Source organism: Malaya genurostris, chromosome 2 (genome assembly GCF_030247185.1).
Source record: "Malaya genurostris strain Urasoe2022 chromosome 2, Malgen_1.1, whole genome shotgun sequence".
Classification (NCBI taxonomy): domain Eukaryota; kingdom Metazoa; phylum Arthropoda; class Insecta; order Diptera; family Culicidae; genus Malaya; species Malaya genurostris.
Genome location: NC_080571.1, coordinates 65,467,010 through 65,484,502, shown reverse-complemented (window position 1 = coordinate 65,484,502; position 17,493 = coordinate 65,467,010). Strand labels below are relative to the sequence as shown.

The 17,493-nt window shown below is 38.6% G+C and overlaps 2 protein-coding genes across 11 annotated transcripts in view; one reads left to right on the top strand and one right to left on the bottom strand.

The window, feature by feature from the left end:
• Nucleotides 1–17,493, bottom strand: part of LOC131427464 (protein winged eye) — a 758,071-nt gene that overhangs the window by 337,484 nt on the left and 403,094 nt on the right. The window lies entirely within an intron of this gene.
• LOC131427465 (uncharacterized) lies at nt 2,900–10,823 on the top strand. The gene is made up of 2 exons (XM_058590681.1): nt 2,900–3,546; nt 3,611–10,823. The coding sequence occupies exon 2, from the start codon at nt 3,814–3,816 to the stop codon at nt 10,144–10,146; it is 6,333 nt and encodes a 2,110-aa protein (XP_058446664.1). The 5' UTR covers nt 2,900–3,546; nt 3,611–3,813; the 3' UTR covers nt 10,147–10,823.

Below are 17,493 nucleotides of genomic sequence, written 5' to 3'. Positions count from 1 at the left end.
TCGGTTCAGCCATCTCCGAAGCTAGTGCAAAAAACGTAATATGCACACACACACACACACACACACACACACACACACATATATATATATATATATATATATATATATATATATATATATATATATATATATATATATATATATATATATATATATATATATATATATATATATATATATATATATATATATATATATATATATATATATATATATATATATATATATATATATATATATATATATATATATATATATATATATATATATATATATATATATATATATATATATATACATATATATATATAAATATATACAGACATTTTGCGTACTCGACGAACTGAGTCGTATGGTATATGACACTTGACCCTCCGGGCCACGGTTCAAAAGTCGCTTTTCACAGTGATTGCACAACCTTTCTGTATAAGAAAGGCAAAAATCTAAGTGGAACTGGATGGATCTTTTTGTAGGTTTTTCAAAGTTATTTTTTATTATTGAAAACCCAAAAAATTAGCAGTAGGATTTTTTTACCATAAGTATTGTAAAAGTGAGCTACATTAAGTTGCATGTTTTGCTTTGGTGCAAGGTTTTATCTTAGGTAAAAAAGGTTATATGTTGTATAACTTTGCCCGGAAAGAATAAACCTATGCACTACCTTTAACAAAAATGTGACATTTTATATTTTCTACAATTATTTCGAACAAAGTATGCATAAAAAATATGTCGAAACGAATTATGATTAAAAAACTAGATTCAACGGGTTGCCATAAAAAGCGCTTTGTATATACGAAACGGTGCGACCTCGACTTTTAGTATTTTCGACAGGCTATGTCCGGTGGGCCAAATGTCATATACCTTTCAAATCAGTTCGTTTAGATCACAAAATATCTGTGTGTATGTGACAAATTATGTCACTCAATTTTCTCCGAGATGGCTGAACCGATTTTTACCAACTCAGATTCAAATGAAAGGTTTTATGGTCCCATAGACTGCTATTGAATTTTATCTCGAACTGACTTCCGGTTTCGGAATTACAGGGTGATATGCAGCAAAACTAGGGAATAAATTGTCCCTCACTTTTCTCAGAGATGGGTGAACTGATTTTGACGAACTTAGATTCAAACGAAATGTCTTATGGTTCCATAGCTTGCTATTGAATTTCATATCTGTCTTTCGGTAATATGTTCAAATCTATGAGATAATGATTTCCATAAACTAAAATGCAAAAAAACATCTTGAAATTCTTTTAAAATTCCCCGAAAAGTTGATCCAGATCCGACTTCCGGTTCTGGTATTGCAGCGCGATAAGTGGAAAATTTTCAATTCCATGAGTATTTTGATGTGGAACATACAGAAACTTAAGGAAAAATACACGCAGAAATGTGGTTAGGTTTTAAACACTTACAGCTCAGTCTATTTTGTATCAATTATTAATATTATTTCATCATTTGATTGGAAATATTTCTAAGATTCGATTTGAATGTATCAAGTCACGTATTTTCAATAATAAATGATTGAAATTTTTGTTAGTAGCGAGCAGTGTTCTATTTTGTCTGCTAAAAATCTCCGGTATACCAGATTTCCCTGCCATAGACGACGCACAGTGGTTCGAATCAATAAAAACGTGGACATAAATCAGTAGCTGCCAAACCGTTCTTTTAATGCATATAGTTGCTTTGAAGAAATTATTTACAAATATATACCGCGTAATTTGATCCTATCATTAATTGTTCATGGCCTAATTTGACAAAAAATGTAACCATAACTTTTTTTTCTGAAGAGATAGAAATTTTTTTTCTTCTACAAAGTTTTAGAACTATTAAAAATAATTTACTTTGTCAAATATACCAAAAGTCTAGGTCGCACCGTTTCGGATATACAAAGCGTTTTTATGGCAACCCCCTTAAAATCAGTTTTTTATTCATAAATTGTTTCGAGTTATTTTGTTATGCATACTTTGTTTGGAATAATTGTAGAATTTATAAAATCGCATATTTTTGTTGAAGATAGTGCATAGGTTTGTTCTTTCCTGGCAAAGTTATTCAACATTTTACCTTTTTTTACCTAGGATAAAACCTTGCACCGAAGCGAAATATGCAACTTTATGCAGCTGATTTTTACAAAATTTGTAGGCAAAGATGTGCCCAATATCATGAAAAAAAATCTAAGTGGAACTCGGTGGAATTTTTTTTTTAGGTCTTTTCAAAGTTAGTTTTAATTACTGAATTATGGCAACCCCCTTAAAACTAGTTTTCTAGTCATAACTTGTTTCGTGTTATTTTTTTATGCATACTTCGTTTGGAATAATTGTATAAAATATAGAATTTCATAATTTTGTAGAAGCTAATGCATAAGTTTATTCTTTTCTGGAAAATTTATGCATAATTTCACCTTTTTTTTACCTAGGAAACCTTGTACCGAAGCGAAATATGCAACTTAATGCAGCAAACTTTAATAATACTTATAGGAGAACATGTAGCTTATCCAATTTATTTTCCAATGAGAATATCTTGAGTACTCTTCGTGTGACTCATTTTCACTATGGCCATGCTGAAACCATGAATGGTTAAGAAACAGAGGGCGTCACGCGTCTGCTATTTCTGTAACTCACTTTTGCAGTGAGCGTCGCCGATCAACATCTCGTCTTAAAAATCGTGTTGCTTCGCGATAACTGAAATTTATTTACACGTTTAAACATGGAATCTCTTCGTGAAGGTTTGTACTTTAACAATACTTTATCATATTTTGTCTAGAAAACATTTCTCCATTTTTTAAATATGTGTTGAAGTTTTGATATTTTTCGGATTTTCAATAATTAAAACTAAATTTGAAAAAGCCTAAAATTGCATCTACTTCCACTTAGATTTATTCTAATATTGTCATTTGTAAAAAGTAACAAAATAAAAATCGCAACAATTTGCTTAAGTTGCGCGTGCAAGCATGAACTTGTTTATGCGTGTTTACGCGCCTCCAGACTGGTAGTCGGAAATAGTATAGAAATATCTTTCATATATTTGCATACGTGCATAGCATGTATAGTAATAATCCATGGGGTATTTCTCACAAAGCCTTTTTTCAACAGCCTGTAAAATATAACAAAGATACAAAAATTCGTCCAAGGCATGAATGTACGGTTTTTTCTTAGGTTTCAAATAAGCGATTTCATAAAACAACCTTTATAGTTTATTGAATGAAAAAAGTTAAAAATTAATAAACAAATAAAAAAATCCAAACTTGGGCACGAGGAAAAACAGCCGTGAAAAAACGATGACAGATGTTTTTTGTAGACTCCTTGTACCGTCTGTTGACGCAGTCAACACAGCTCTACTGTACGGTAATATGTGGATACCGGCTGCCCATAAGCGCGCCGATCTATAACTCATTATATCTATAGATGATAAGAGATAAGTAGGGGAAGAAGAGTAAAATAAGAAGAATTTATAAAACTCATATCAGATCTGATCTCGTCGAATTCATTAGATCTATCGAAACAGGGAAATATTGTTGAATTGTTGTAGGTGAAATTTAAGAAGAACTAAAACTGTAAGTGAAATTAATTATATACCACAATCACACTGAAATATTAAACGTTAAATAAAATTTGCAGCTAAAAAGCGATTCAAAGCTAAATGAGCAGTTCTTTTACTCAACATCAACAGAGCGATTTCCAACAAACTTTTTAGAGTTTTACTCTATAACGACCACGTCAACATCTGGTCCTCTAAAGTCCGTTGAAGCAAAAATTACCGAACATCTTCTGTGTGATCAGATTTATGTGATATACGAGAACAAAGGTTATATAACCTCGTCATGTCGTTACCAGTGCAGTACAATTGCCCGCAGTGTAAAGAGCCTGATCAGGCGGATAATATGGTGGCCTGTGATAAATGCGATGCCTGGCATCATTTCAGATGTGCTGGTGTGAATGACTCAATAGCAGATCGGTCGTGGCGGTGTATCAATTGTCGCTTGAGGACGTCATCAGTTCCTTCTAATTCGTCTCGAAAGTCAATGTCCCAAGCACAAGCAGAACTACATCTCAAAAAATTGGACGAGGAAAGAGCAATGCAAGCTAAACATCTTTCCGAGGAGTTTGCTCTCAAACAAGCCAAGTTGGCGCAACAAGAAGAAGCGTTAAAATTACAAATGGCATTGGACCAGCGATATATGGAACAACGATATGCAGTTTTACAAGCGACGCTAGAAGAAAATGATGGAAAGAGTCGGTCAACGTGCAGTCAGCAAAGCAGTAGAAGTAAGGTCAATGATTGGATGGAAAAGCAGCAAGAACAAATAACGGGTGCGAAATCGGAAACAAACAATTTTCCCGTCGACACTAGTTCGTTCGCTGCAATCCAAATAAGTTCATCTAAAACCACTAGCGCTGCTGCTGAACAAAAGTCTGTACCCGTCAGTTCCACTTCTACTAGTATCTTTGACTTTGCTACTTCCCGCTTGGTGTATACGGGAACCATACCCAAAAGACCATTTGCGAGTATTCCAGATGCTCTTCCTGTAATACCATCACCTATTGTAACGCCCAGGATTATCCCGACATCAACCTCTATCGGTGCCACCCGTTCTACAATAATAAGTCAACCTGTCTTTTCAACGGGACAAGGGTTACGAGGATGTGAGATGTATCCAGTTTCTGCCGACAATGCTGTTTGGAATGTGCTACCTATTACCTGTACTGCAGCCACTAACCCTTCTACAAGTCAAGCAGCTCCGTTCGTGCCAGAACGTACTTATATTGTACCGACATCGTGTTCATCTGGTAATGTTAAAACGGGTGTAACGTCTCTGTTAGCTTCAAATACAGAAGGTAATTATAGTGTCCATCAAAGCTCAGGAGGTAAGACATTAGAAAAAATCCTCGATCAAATAAACAATAGAATAGGAGAGTTAATGATAGAAAATAGGTCAATGAGAGTGCCCAATACAAATATGTTTCCCCCACGCTTACGACCTGTAACTTCTCAAAACTCATCGATAAATCCTACTAGTAGAAATGAATTTAGATGGTCTCATAGTACACCTCACGTTAACCATAATCGAATGCATACTCCCCATTTGGGACAGACTCAAATGCAAATTTCGTCTCCAATATTGCCTGAAAATGATCGTAACATGCATAATTCAGCAATTAGCTCATCTATTGGTGTAGTTGTGCCATCACAGCAACAATTAGCTGCTCGGCAAGTAGTCTCTAAGGAGTTACCAGTTTTTTCGGGTAATCCACTGGAGTGGCCATTATTCGTGAGCAGCTATGAGAACTCGACAGCTTTATGTGGGTTTTCGGATGCGGAAAACATGATGCGATTGCAACGCTCATTGAGAGGTAATGCACTAGAAGCGGTGCGCAGTAATTTGTTGATGCCGAATGCAGTGGCACGCGTATTGAGTACTCTGAGGATGCTGTATGGCAGACCAGAATTGGTAGTTAACGCTTTGCTAGAGAAAGTTCGGTCCACCCCTCCTCCAAAAGCGGAAAGATTAGAAACTCTCATTGCATACGGACTCGTTGTACAGAATCTGTGTAGTCAATTGATTGCATCTGGACAAATTGCTCATCTCGGCAACCCGTGTCTTTTGCAAGAACTTGTTGAAAAATTACCGGCCAATATCAAGATGGATTGGGCGCGGTATAAGCGAAAAGTATCGTTTCCTGATCTTACCACGTTCGAGGAATATATGACGTCAGTAATCGAAGAGGCAAGCGAGGTGTCACTGTTCACCGAGACAGATCGAGGCAAGGAAACAAAAAGAGCATTCATTCGAGATAAGGCGTTTGTGAACGCACATGGTATCGATGAAACTGCTAAAGAAAAAAATGTTCAAAATAGAAAAGTTCAAGACCAAACAAAAGGTAAATGTTGTCCAATTTGTCAATTGTTTGGACACAAAGTGAAAGATTGCTCTAAATTCAAATCACTGAATTTACTTGAACGTTGGAAGTCAGTGGAAGATCAGCAATTATGTCGCCGTTGTCTTGTTCGTCACGGAAAATGGCCTTGTCATACTTCAAACCCGTGTGGTATGAACGGCTGTGACGCTTGTCATCATGAATTGCTTCATCCTGGAAAGACTACAGTAGTGAATAAATCAAGAGAAATAATTCATCCGGCGGGAAAGTTGAATTCTGCTACAGCTACATCCGGTGTGCTTGGTACACATCGACAGATGGCAGATTCAATATTATTTCGCGTGATTCCAGTGACGCTGTATGGACCAAAATCATCACTCAAAACATTTGCCTTTCTCGACGACGGCTCGTCGTTGACTCTAATGGATAAAGGTATCGCAAAAGAACTTGGATTATCTGGAGAAGCAAGCTCATTGTGTTTAAACTGGACTGGCGATATATCCCGCACTGAGCCGAACTCGGAACGTTTATCAGTAGAAATATCTGGAGCTAACAGTCAAACCAGATATTCTATGTCTAACGTTCGAACGGTAGAGGGACTGAAACTACCAACTCAAAGTCTCATGTATGAAGATCTGGTTCAAAACTATCCTTATCTTAGAGGTCTTCCAATAAATAGCTACCGAAATGCCAACCCTCGCATTCTTATTGGAGTGGAACATTCAAAACTCAGTTTAACTCTGAAGAAACGGGAAGGACGTACAAATGAGCCTGTAGCAACACGATGCCGTCTAGGATGGACAATACACGGAAGACTAGGAGATGATACTCATAGCAGTTTATTCCATCACAACCATATATGTGACTGTAATACAGACCGCGAACTTCATGGTATGGTTGAACGATTTTTTTCAACGGAAGCAGTTCCACCAGTGGGACCCGTAATTGAGACTGAAGACGACAAAAGAGCTCGTCGAATTCTCGTTGAAACCACAGTACGTGTTGATGGTGGCTTTGAAACAGGTTTACTATGGAAATACGACCACATAGAATTTCCCAGAAGTTATTCGATGGCCGAGCAACGATTAAAATGTCTGGAACGTCGAATGAAAGCCGATCCAGAATTACATGAAAATCTCGTTCAACAAATTCGTGACTATCAACGCAAGGGCTACGCTCACAAAGCGTCGGAAAAGGAACTTTCTTTAGCAGACCCCAGACGAGTTTGGTATCTCCCCCTTGGTATTGTGATCAACCCAAAGAAACCAAACAAAGTACGGGTAGTTTGGGACGCTGCAGCCAAAGTTAATGGCATCTCGCTGAATACGATGCTTTTAAAGGGTCCCGATCTGCTAACATCACTTCCAGCCGTTCTGAGCCGTTACCGACAGCGACAGATAGCCATCAGTGCTGACATCAAAGAGATGTTTCACCAACTTCGAATTCGAGAGAGCGATAAGCATTCCCAGCGATTTCTATGGCGCGAAAATCCGTTGCAAATTCCTGAGGTGTTCATTATGGACCGAGCCACCTTTGGGTCTAGCTGTTCTCCAAGTTCGTCTCAGTACATCAAGAATTTGAACGCCGAAGAGTACTCTACAGAATTTCCGGAGGCAGCAGAAGCTATAATCAACAACCACTATGTGGACGACTATCTAGATAGTCGTGATACCGAAGATGAAGCGATTCGTATTGCTCGGGAAGTGAAATTTGTTCATTCCAAAGGTGGGTTTGAAATCCGAAACTGGCTTTCAAACTCAGACAACGTCATCGCACAACTCGGAGAAACAACATGTGGTAACATGAAGCGGTTTTTATTTGACAAATCGGTCGACGAATCTGGAGAACGTATTCTCGGCATGATCTGGTTGCCGAACGAAGATGTTTTCACATTTCCAATTTTGTTTAGTGATACTCTGAACGTATTACTATCTAATTCGATCACACCAACCAAACGACAACTTTTAAAAATTGTTATGAGCATCTTCGATCCAATGGGTTTCTTGGCGACGTTTTTAATTCATGGAAAATTGATCATCCAGGAGTTATGGAGAGCTGGCGTAGAGTGGGACCAAGCTATACCTGATCGAAGTTTGCCTTTCTGGAACCGATGGGTGTCCCAATTTTCGCAGTTACCCCGAATTCGTATTCCCCGTTGCTACTTTCCAAATTATCATTCAGAAAGTTACGGAAATCTGCAGATGCACGCCTTTGTAGATGCCAGCGAGGCAGCTTATGCTTCCGCCGTCTACTTCCGTATTGAAGACCGTGGCGCTGTACGGTGCGCTCTTGTTGCAGCAAAATCGAAGGTAGCTCCTTTGAAGCCACAGACGATTCCCCGCCTAGAACTGCAGGCTGCAACTCTTGGATGTCGTTTGGCTGTTACTGTTGAAAACAATCACACTCTACAGATTACTCGTCGTTTTTTCTGGAGTGACTCTACCACTGTTCTATCCTGGATTAGATGTATAGACCCTAGAAGGTATACACCTTTCGTAACCTTCAGAGTTAGTGATATTTTGTCACAATCGAATGTTGCTGATTGGAAATGGGTACCGACAGCGGAAAACGTAGCAGATGAAGCTACAAAATGGGGAAAAGGACCTAACTTAAGCTCAAACAGTCGTTGGTTTGTTGGACCAGAGTTTCTCTACAAACCAGAGACTCAGTGGCCAATACAAGGATCACATGCACCCGACACATCTGAAGAGCTTCGTTCGAGATACGTTTCTCATCACGTGGAGAAAAGGCCGGTTGTTGATATTCGCCGATTTTCCAAATGGGAGCGCCTGTTACGAAGTTTAGCATATGTTCATAGATTTCTGGATAGCTGTCAACGAAAGCGTCGAGGTGAAATGGGCGACAATAGTGATATATTGCTTTCCGAGCAAATTCAGAAAGCTGAAACGAGTCTATGGCGTCTGGCTCAAAATGAGACCTTTCTTAATGAAATTGTCGTGCTCACCAACAATAGTAAACTTCCACCGAAGTTGCAAAAAAGGTTGGATAACACAAGCTCCCTACGGAAGCTGAGTCCATTTTTGGATGAATCAGGGGTGATTCGAATGGAAGGACGTATTGTCGAGGCTCACTATGTTCCATATGAGGTTAAATTTCCGGTAATTCTTCCGAAGGATCATACTGTTACGTTATTACTGCTAGATTGGTACCATCGAAAATACGGTCATGGTTACGGAGAAACAATTGTCAATGAAGTCAAGCAAAGGTTTTACATACCTCGACTTCGCTCAACAGTACGAAGTATTGGTAAAAAATGCTCATGGTGCAAAATTTATCGTGCATCTCCTGGTGTTCCTCGAATGGCTCCGTTGCCAGCAGCGAGACTGGCAGCCTACGTAAAACCATTTACTTATGTGGGACTGGATTATTTTGGACCTATTCTCATTCGGGCTGGTCGGACAAACCAAAAACGATGGGTTGCTCTTTTCACCTGTCTAACTGTTAGGGCAATTCATTTAGAGGTGGCTCACAGTTTGACGACGGAAGCTTGCAAATTAGCAGTTCGACGATTCATCGCACGCAGAGGTTCGCCATTGGAAATCTATTCTGACATGGGAACCAATTTCGTAGGTGCAAGTAAGGATTTACAAAACGAAGTGAAACAAATAGTTACTGGTGTGGCATCTACCTTCACGAATACGAACACTCGTTGGCTATTTAACCCTCCCGTTTCTCCTCATATGGGAGGAGCGTGGGAAAGGATGGTTCGTGCTGTTAAGATGGCGCTTTTTGCTGTTCCAATGGACAGAAAACCCACCGATGAGTCGCTAATCACGTTGCTGGCGGAAGCCGAATTCATTGTAAACTCTCGTCCTTTAACATTCGTACCACTGGAGGCCGCGGAAAAGGAAGCTTTGACGCCAAACCACTTTTTGCTGCTGAGCTCTAATGGAATCTCTGTTCCTTCGATTCTCCCGATTGACGACAAACTAGCTTTGCGTAACAATTGGAGCCACGTACAACATATGACGGATGTATTTTGGAAGCGTTGGATACGAGAGTACCTGCCAGTCATAACCCGACGAACGAAGTGGTTCGATGAAACAAGACCGGTCAAGGAGGGTGAGTTGGTGATTGTAGTGGACGACAATGTACGTAATGGATGGCTAAGAGGGCGTGTGGTTAAAGTTTTGTGCGGACCGGATGGACGTGTAAGAATGGCGGATGTGCAGACTTCTACTGGCGTACTTCGTCGACCAGTAGTCAAATTGGCAGTGTTGGACGTGCTTGGAGTTAGTAAGACTAGTGCACACTAGCCTCACGGGTAGGGGTATGTTGACGCAGTCAACACAGCTCTACTGTACGGTAATATGTGGATACCGGCTGCCCATAAGCGCGCCGATCTATAACTCATTATATCTATAGATGATAAGAGATAAGTAGGGGAAGAAGAGTAAAATAAGAAGAATTTATAAAACTCATATCAGATCTGATCTCGTCGAATTCATTAGATCTATCGAAACAGGGAAATATTGTTGAATTGTTGTAGGTGAAATTTAAGAAGAACTAAAACTGTAAGTGAAATTAATTATATACCACAATCACACTGAAATATTAAACGTTAAATAAAATTTGCAGCTAAAAAGCGATTCAAAGCTAAATGAGCAGTTCTTTTACTCAACATCAACAGAGCGATTTCCAACACCGTCTGACCCACTGATTTCGAATATTTGTTACAAACCTATCAAAACTGGAAAGAAATTGTCACTGGAAGCAATTGATATGCTAGAACTTACAGCAGAACAAGAAATTAGCGATACGGAAAACTCGGACGATAGCGTGAATGCAATGCGACTAAGTGACATATTGTAATGATTTATTAGGTAACATTAACTACCTAGTTGATTGATTAGGTTGTGAAAAGTATTGGGAAAAGTTACTCATTTAAATGCTAACTTTGTAGTAGATACTTAGGTAATAGAGATAAATTCTACGTAGGTAAACTGTTTAAAATAAAGCGAATATTCCAAAAAAAATTTTTTTTGCATTATTCATATCTTCAGCAAAAATACTTGAAATGTTTATTTTCTTTGAAATGAGATAGAAAAAAAAAATTTTCGTCAAAAACAAAATTTTTTTTTCTTTCGAAATCGGTACTACCCCCTTAACAAAAATTGCTACTTTCAAAAGAAGCGTTATATAATTTTGGAAAACTTCTTCGAAGACACGTTAGCTCTTAAAAATCAGTGAAAGTCTGTACAGACTTGTGACCGTCTTTTTCCAGTTTTGGACTATTGTGCGCCCTCTGTTTCTTAACCATTCATGGTTTCAGCATGGCCATAGTGAAAATGAGTCACACGAAGAGTACTCAAGATATTCTCATTGGAAAATAAATTGAATAAGCTACATGTTCTCCTATAAGTATTATTAAAGTTTGCTGCATTAAGTTGCATATTTCGCTTCGGTACAAGGTTTCCTAGGTAAAAAAAGGTGAAATTATGCATAAATTTTCCAGAAAAGAATAAACTTATGCATTAGCTTCTACAAAATTATGAAATTCTATATTTTATACAATTATTCCAAACGAAGTATGCATAAAAAAATAACACGAAACAAGTTATGACTAGAAAACTAGTTTTAAGGGGGTTGCCATAATTCAGTAATTAAAACTAACTTTGAAAAGACCTAAAAAAAAGTTCCACCGAGTTCCACTTAGATTTTTTTTCATGATATTGGGCACAACTTTGCCTACAAATTTTGTAAAAATCAGCTGCATAAAGTTGCATATTTCGCTTCGGTGCAAGGTTTTATCCTAGGTAAAAAAAGGTAAAATGTTGCATAACTTTGCCAGGAAAGAACAAACCTATGCACTATCTTCAACAAAAATATGCGATTTTATAAATTCTACAATTATTCCAAACAAAGTATGCATAACAAAATAACTCGAAACAATTTATGAATAAAAAACTGATTTTAAGGGGGTTGCCATAAAAACGCTTTGTATATCCGAAACGGTGCGACCTAGACTTTTGGTATATTTGACAAAGTGAATTATTTTTAATAATTCTAAAACTTTGTAGAAGAAAAAAAATCTCTATCTCTTCATAAAAAAAAGTTATGGTTACATTTTTTGTCAAAGTAGGCCATGAACAATCAATGATAGGATCAAATTACGCGGTATATATTTGTAAATAATTTCTTCAAAGCAACTATATGCATTAAAAGAACGGTTTGGCAGCTACTGATTTATGTCCACGTTTTTATTGATTCGAACCACTGTGCGACGGTTTTGAAGGAGTAAGCGATTTATCAAAGGAAAAGCATCGCTCTGATTGGTCAATCGATGCAAAACGAAGCTGTTGGAAACACGCGAATTTATGAATAGAAGCGAAATTATAGCTAATGTTTTAGTCCTACGCGTAGCATGCTAGAGGTAGGTTCTTGCTAGACAGCACGACAAAAAGTTCCATAAAACGATTTGAAGCTTTAATTGGTATGCTCTGATCTTGTGTCATGCATGTCGTTTCGCCAATTGACAACTACAACTTTGAGTGCTTAAGATTATTTCTAATTAATATAAGATGAACTCGATTGATAATGCTAAAAAGTTTATCGCTTCAACCGAAATCGCAGAATGGTAAAGAAACTCAACGCTATAAAAATAACTGCTTGCATACAAAACTTGAACACAAGCTTGGGGAAGAGAAGCTTAAATATTGAAATCCGTATCGCAAGTATGTACAAAGATATAATTGCATACATTTGGGATATTGGTATAATTTCGTCGGCTATAAAACATACAATTTTCGGTGTTGATTCCTAATCAAGATAAATCTAAACAGACTCTCGTGCAATTGCGGATTCCAAAGTGTGACGTTTGATTGAACTGTTTGATTGTAGATCATTAGAAATTTTGGTAGCCTTGTTCCACATCAATGGCTCGAACAACCCCATGGGGCTGATCCTTGTAGTTTTTTCACAAGCGATGGCGAAATGAGGTGCTAGTTTGTATACAACTTTTCGTTCAATTCATCTAATAAGCAGATCTTGTTAGTTAGGGGATATATAAACCTACGTTGGGACTTCTATTCCCCGGTTTGCGGTTCCGAAAGCACCGATAATAATGCCGAAAAGCCTAAAAAACGGAACTCACTTCGATTTATCAGTAACGGTTAAACCGATTTTCACAAATCATGATTCAAATTCAAACTCCCATTGTCTCAAAAGATACTGCGCAGTTTCATCCAGATCCGACTTCCGATTCTGAAATTATATGGCAATGAGTAGCAAAACTTTCATACCGTCATACAAAATAACAATGCGAAACCGGTACGCATCGGTATGTGCTGACACGGAAGAAGAAATAATCAGCGCCTAGCACACATCAAATCTTTATTTTTCAGGAGAAGGCTCTGTAAATCTGTACCGGGAGATCAAAATTCTGTATGTGGAAATGAAAGGGAACCGTCATTAGCAGATGGAACCATTTGTGTTTACCATCCTTGATATTCTCTTTTATTGAATTTGTACCCACTTGTTAGTATTATCACAAAATCATGATAACGATTCTATTCTAGCAAAGTATACTTATTGCCTTTCTCATTTATAAAGTTGAAGCAACCACTTGGAAAACTGACAAGTGAAAATTGGTCCGGGGAGCCAAGTGTCCTATACCATTTGACACAGTTCATCATGCTGAACAATGACTGTGTGTGTATGTGTGTATGTATGTATGTATGTATGTATGTATGTATGTATGTATGTATGTATGTATGTATGTATGTATGTATGTATGTATGTATGTATGGGTGTGTATGTATCAAATAATGTCTCTCATTTTACTTAGAGATGGCTTGTCCGAGTTTCACAAACTTAGACTCAAATAAAAAATCTCATAGTCCTACAAACCACAGTGACAGTTTGGTTTAAGATGGATTCGGCGCCAAATTCTCTGGGCAAATTATTAAGATTCTTGGTCATTTTTGAAAGTGGAAAAAGTTTTCGTTGGAATGTTCATCATCATTAGCTTGTAGTTATCACTTTATTTATTGAATAACTAATAAAACGAATATGGCTGTAATATGTTGATACAACTTGAATAGCTCTCTGGAATTGTGTTCAACTAATAAATCCAGAGAGAGAGAAGGATTTGGTAAATAAGTTAATCACAATGGCTGAAAGGCAGAGTTCCGAAAAATTATTCAATTGTATAGCAGTCAGGCTGTTGTCAAAACCCTTAGTTTTTGGCATAAAACAATTTAGAATAGTTCTAGAGGATTGATATTATCGAGCTAGATTCTCACAAACGGATAACATTTATTTAGGACCCGACAGGCCGACTAACTCTTTAAACTGCACGGAACGAATCCACCAAATCGGTCGAAATAAATTTCCGGCGGCACAATTACCGAATTGCTATCGTACAGTAACTTAAAACGTTTTGCAATCTTCACCGGCAGAAAGTTGTACGACGGGTGAAATAACAGACGTTTTGGCACCGAACTGGCGGCATTCAGAAAGTTTGCATATTTACCATATATCCATACAAAGCACCAAGCAACGGACGGTTACTGACTGACATCTGCAGACAGATCGGCCGCATACGTACCTGCAACGAGCGAGAATAAATTGAAATCATTAGAATAAAGAAGGTGGTTCGAAATTACGCTGCGCGTGATTTTCAGGCGAAAACAAAACCTGTGCAGAAACGGGAAAGACAAATACGTCGGTACTTTGATCAATATCGCGATGGTAGCGTTGGTGGAGCCGATGGTGGTTGTGGTGGTGGTGGCGGTGGTCTTATTGGCGGTGCGGCGCTGTAGTGGCGCTTCATTTCCCACAACATTTTAGTCCAGCCTGCCAGCCAGCCAGCCAGTCAACCAAGTCAGTTCGGACACACCGCACTCCACGTGGAGTTTCTCGGGGGGTCATTCGTCAAAACACTCACCGGTCGGCACCACCGTTGAATCGTGCGTCACTGTTGTAGTGGTCGCCGTCGTCGTCGTCGTCGTCGTTGTCGAAATCGTTTTCTTTTAGCTTCCCCGTTGCCTTGCTCTATTTCCGACTACGATTCGCAATGCTGTATCTTTCCATTCTTATCTGGTTGTTCATCGCATGGGCCCCATCCCAAGCCAGACAGAAGTGGGGGGATTTCCAATCCGTTCCACTCGTCCGTACCGGAGACCGAGAGTGTTCGTCGGCCCGGGAGAGGCAGGGTATCGGGGAGTGCAAGCAAGTCCATCATATATGATTTTTACGCCATTCAATCAACACGAGAAGATGACGGAATGAGAGTGCTTCATGAAACTTGAATCCCATGTCCATCGGACCCCCAACCCCCAACCCGGAGATCCACCGATGGTGATGATGAGATGAGAGTTATGTTGTGCTCTTTCTGCGGAATCAATTTTGTCTGTCTCTTTCGGGAGCTCGACACAGGCACACCACAATTTCACCATAGCGAAACCGTTTACCGGCTTTCACTTGTCAAATTTACTGCGAACGTTAAACCGACAGATGAAGCAGAATGCGATCAAACGCTGTCAAGAATGCGACCGACAAGCATATCTGCGGACACTCGCACAGAACCTCCGGCTATGCCGTAGTAACATGAACCTGTGGCACTAGCTAAACTTTTATGCGATTTTTAGGTTGGTACCATCTTTACGATACTGTTCCTCTGGCCCACGAGCCCCCCCGGTTTCTACCCATTTCCACACATCAATCCAGATCGATGTAATCGAAAATCGATTGTTCTTCCGCTTCCTGCGGCGAAACACAAGGGGCAAGAAAACGGCAATTTTCTCGACCCCTTTACTTTCGTGGGGAACTTCTGTTCGACAAATGTCACGTTTGCTTGCTCCCCCCGGTGAATGTCATCGTTTTTATCGGCTCGATGTTATTTTGTGTGAGCTGTATTTTCTACCACGGAAAAAGAACAAGGAGTCAGAGTCAGAGAGCAAGCAGCGAGACGGTTAGATGCAGCAGCCAGAAGCCGAACAAAAAAAATTGGATCGCTTTGCGGGTGAAGTCCCCGGGGTAAAATGCATGTCGGGAGTGGTTTCGGTGCCTTCCATTTGTTAATCGAATAGGATCCAATGTTAAACCAACTGTTGGTTGTTAACTAAAACCATACGAATCAGGTCTGAATAGTACATGCAGTTTGCTTGAATCGGGTCTGAATAAAAGATGAACAAAATATCAGGTTATGCGGGATTAATACGCATAGTTTTATATGTGTTGCATGAGGCTTGACATAAACTAAAACTAAACTAATTTTATGGCTAGTGAAACAATCTTGCTAATTTCAGTGAAACAAGACCAAATTTCACGTCAATCTATCCACTAGTGTTTGAATAACAGTTGATCGTGTCAACTTTTCATCAAGCTATGGAAAAAGAAGAGTTTCGTGTCCCAATAAAACTGCAGTGTTGAAATTTAAAGCTTTGCGGTACGGATTGGTCGACCATCCCTCGTATTCTTTAGATCTGCCCCCCAGCGACTGTTATCTTTTTCCAAACCTGAAAAGATTTCCCTAGGGAAAAAAATTGTCGAATGCTGAGGTCATTGCAGAAACGGAAGCCTATTATATCTTGGGTCCGAACAAAAATATCTATTATATCTTGGGTCAAATGTATCACTCTAAATGAAGATTATACTGAAGAATAAAAACGATTTTACGGTAAACTATAAAAAATAAATAAAACATTGAAAATAGAATAATAACGATTTCGACTTTTTATTGTTAGGCCCGGAACTTCTAATTCAATGTAGTAGTACCTCGAAACTCGATGCCAAGGATAATTATTTTATAAAAACAATCTACAAAAATGGAAAAGTCAACTCATTCATAATGGGCGTCTGATTTATCACAGCCGAAATGCATTGATAAATTTCTAACAAAATAGTTAGTCTTATAGTTTTTTCTTCAATTTCAAGGTTACCGATAAATAAATATGGAGTTATTATAATTGACGGCCAATCAGTTCTGAACTGTGGTGCTATGATAATGATAAGCGGAGACGATAGTTAGCTTATTTGAAATTATATTTGATTTTTTACTTAGTTTCGAATGAACCGATTCTTACGAACAACTATCGCTCTAGTTTAGTCAACCTTGGTTTGTCTCACAGTGAAACTTTATGTTCTGTAGCTACTCTCACCCCATTAGTTCCAAGACGAATTTTGAGCTTGTCTTGTCCTGATCTTCTACCTCATACCTGGATATCATAGTAAACATCCAGACACTTCAACTATTTTAACGTAAAAGTATTTATCGCATGAACTAATTCAGCCTTTCTATGGATCCGGAACCTACTTAAACTATATAAATCGAATTTCTTCTGGACAAATCCCTAGTTGATCACACAAACACTAAACAAACCATTAAACGAAACGTCGAAGGTGAAACGCGAAGAAAACGAAACGAAATACATACTTTTTGTACAAACCAAAAACCTCTGAATGTTGACATTTTGCGGCGGCCAGTAGTCGGTCGCAACTCGTTTTCGCCCGAGACGTCAGATAGGATATGGTACTTAGGGTCACATAAATTATGTAAACTTTGCGTCTGCTTAGCGGTTAAAATTGAACGGTTAAGCGGAGATGGCGGCTTAATTTGTTTACTCATTTTTGAGATTTTTTTTCCAGAATTATCGTTCAAC

Bases quoted from the DNA above. Each gene is read 5' to 3' on its own strand.
- LOC131427465 (XM_058590681.1), top strand. From the start codon at position 3,814: ATGTCGTTACCAGTGCAGTACAATTGCCCGCAGTGTAAAGAGCCTGAT.